Raw genomic sequence first — 999 nt, 5'->3', positions numbered from 1 at the left:
TGTTTCATGAGCAGCAAATCAGCATATTAGAATGATTTCTGAAGGCTCAAAATTCAGCTTTGCATTACAGGAATATTAAATATATTCAAATAGAGAACCGTTATTTTACAGACTGTTTTACTGAATCAAATAAATGCAGCCTTGGTAAGCTTAAAAGACTTCTATCAGGAATATTAATCAAATCTTACCAAACGGTAGGGAATTAAGAAAGCCATTTTTGATTTCACATTGATTTAATCAACTAAAACTCACCATTGTTTTCATTGTCATGCAGAAAATGTCTGACGGCCTTCTTGAAGCTGAGAATCGTGGCATCGTTTGGCACTTCATGCCCTGCTGTGAAGATCTTCAGGTGGTACAATGTGTTCGGCAAATCCTGACACAATCACACATTCAGAGAAAATCAGTCCATCAACGTCCCTCAACCCTGACAAAAACTCAAGCTCCAACCTAGTCAAGCAAGGAGGAGATGTCTACACTTTCATGAGGAAAAAATATGATTAGCTATTTGTTTAGGCTTTAATACCTACCTCTACTTTGTAGTAGCGAGTTGTGTAGGTCAGATCAATGATGAGACCCAGTTGTTGTCCTTCCTTCTCTAAAATACGCACAAGATCAAGCGGTCCAAAGGCTTCTGATTGTGTTAAATGATATCTGAAAGACTTGAAAAAAAAGCACTGGAATTAAATCTAAGCTCATATGCACGTTTCAAACAGGTGGAGGATTTGTGAATGTCTTCAAACCTGTTTTAAGGGAACTTTAAAAGCGATGAAGCGAGTTCCAGGGATCCGCTTACCCACTGCTGTATAGTCTGTCCATCTAAAGGAGACACAAACAATCCTTAAAGCTTTACTTCAGTTAATGAACCTTATAAAATAAGTACAATTATAAAAACTAACCTGTCAGGAATGGCATTTTTCTTCTTGGGAGGCATGTCTTCACAGCAGCTCTGCTTTGGCCTTTGTAATGCCATACACTTTTGCAAAACACAGATATGTT

General features: G+C 37.7%; 1 protein-coding gene across 1 annotated transcript; it reads right to left on the bottom strand.

Annotated features, from left to right (window-relative positions):
- Positions 1–241: 241 nt before the first annotated feature.
- On the bottom strand, positions 242–972 carry LOC107565330 (RNA/RNP complex-1-interacting phosphatase-like). The gene is made up of 4 exons (XM_016250549.1): positions 900–972; positions 744–819; positions 531–662; positions 242–376 (listed from the first exon to the last, which is right to left on the bottom strand). Exons 1-4 carry the CDS (start codon positions 932–934, stop codon positions 242–244), a joined length of 378 nt encoding a protein of 125 aa, XP_016106035.1. The 5' UTR covers positions 935–972.
- Between the last annotated feature and the right edge of the window lie 27 nt (positions 973–999).

The sequence above is a fragment of the Sinocyclocheilus grahami genome, unplaced genomic scaffold, assembly GCF_001515645.1.
Source record: "Sinocyclocheilus grahami isolate Dianchi unplaced genomic scaffold, SAMN03320097.WGS_v1.1 scaffold994.1, whole genome shotgun sequence".
NCBI lineage: Eukaryota > Metazoa > Chordata > Actinopteri > Cypriniformes > Cyprinidae > Sinocyclocheilus > Sinocyclocheilus grahami.
Note: the sequence above shows the minus strand (reverse complement) of the source record. Positions and strands in the feature narration are given on the sequence as shown.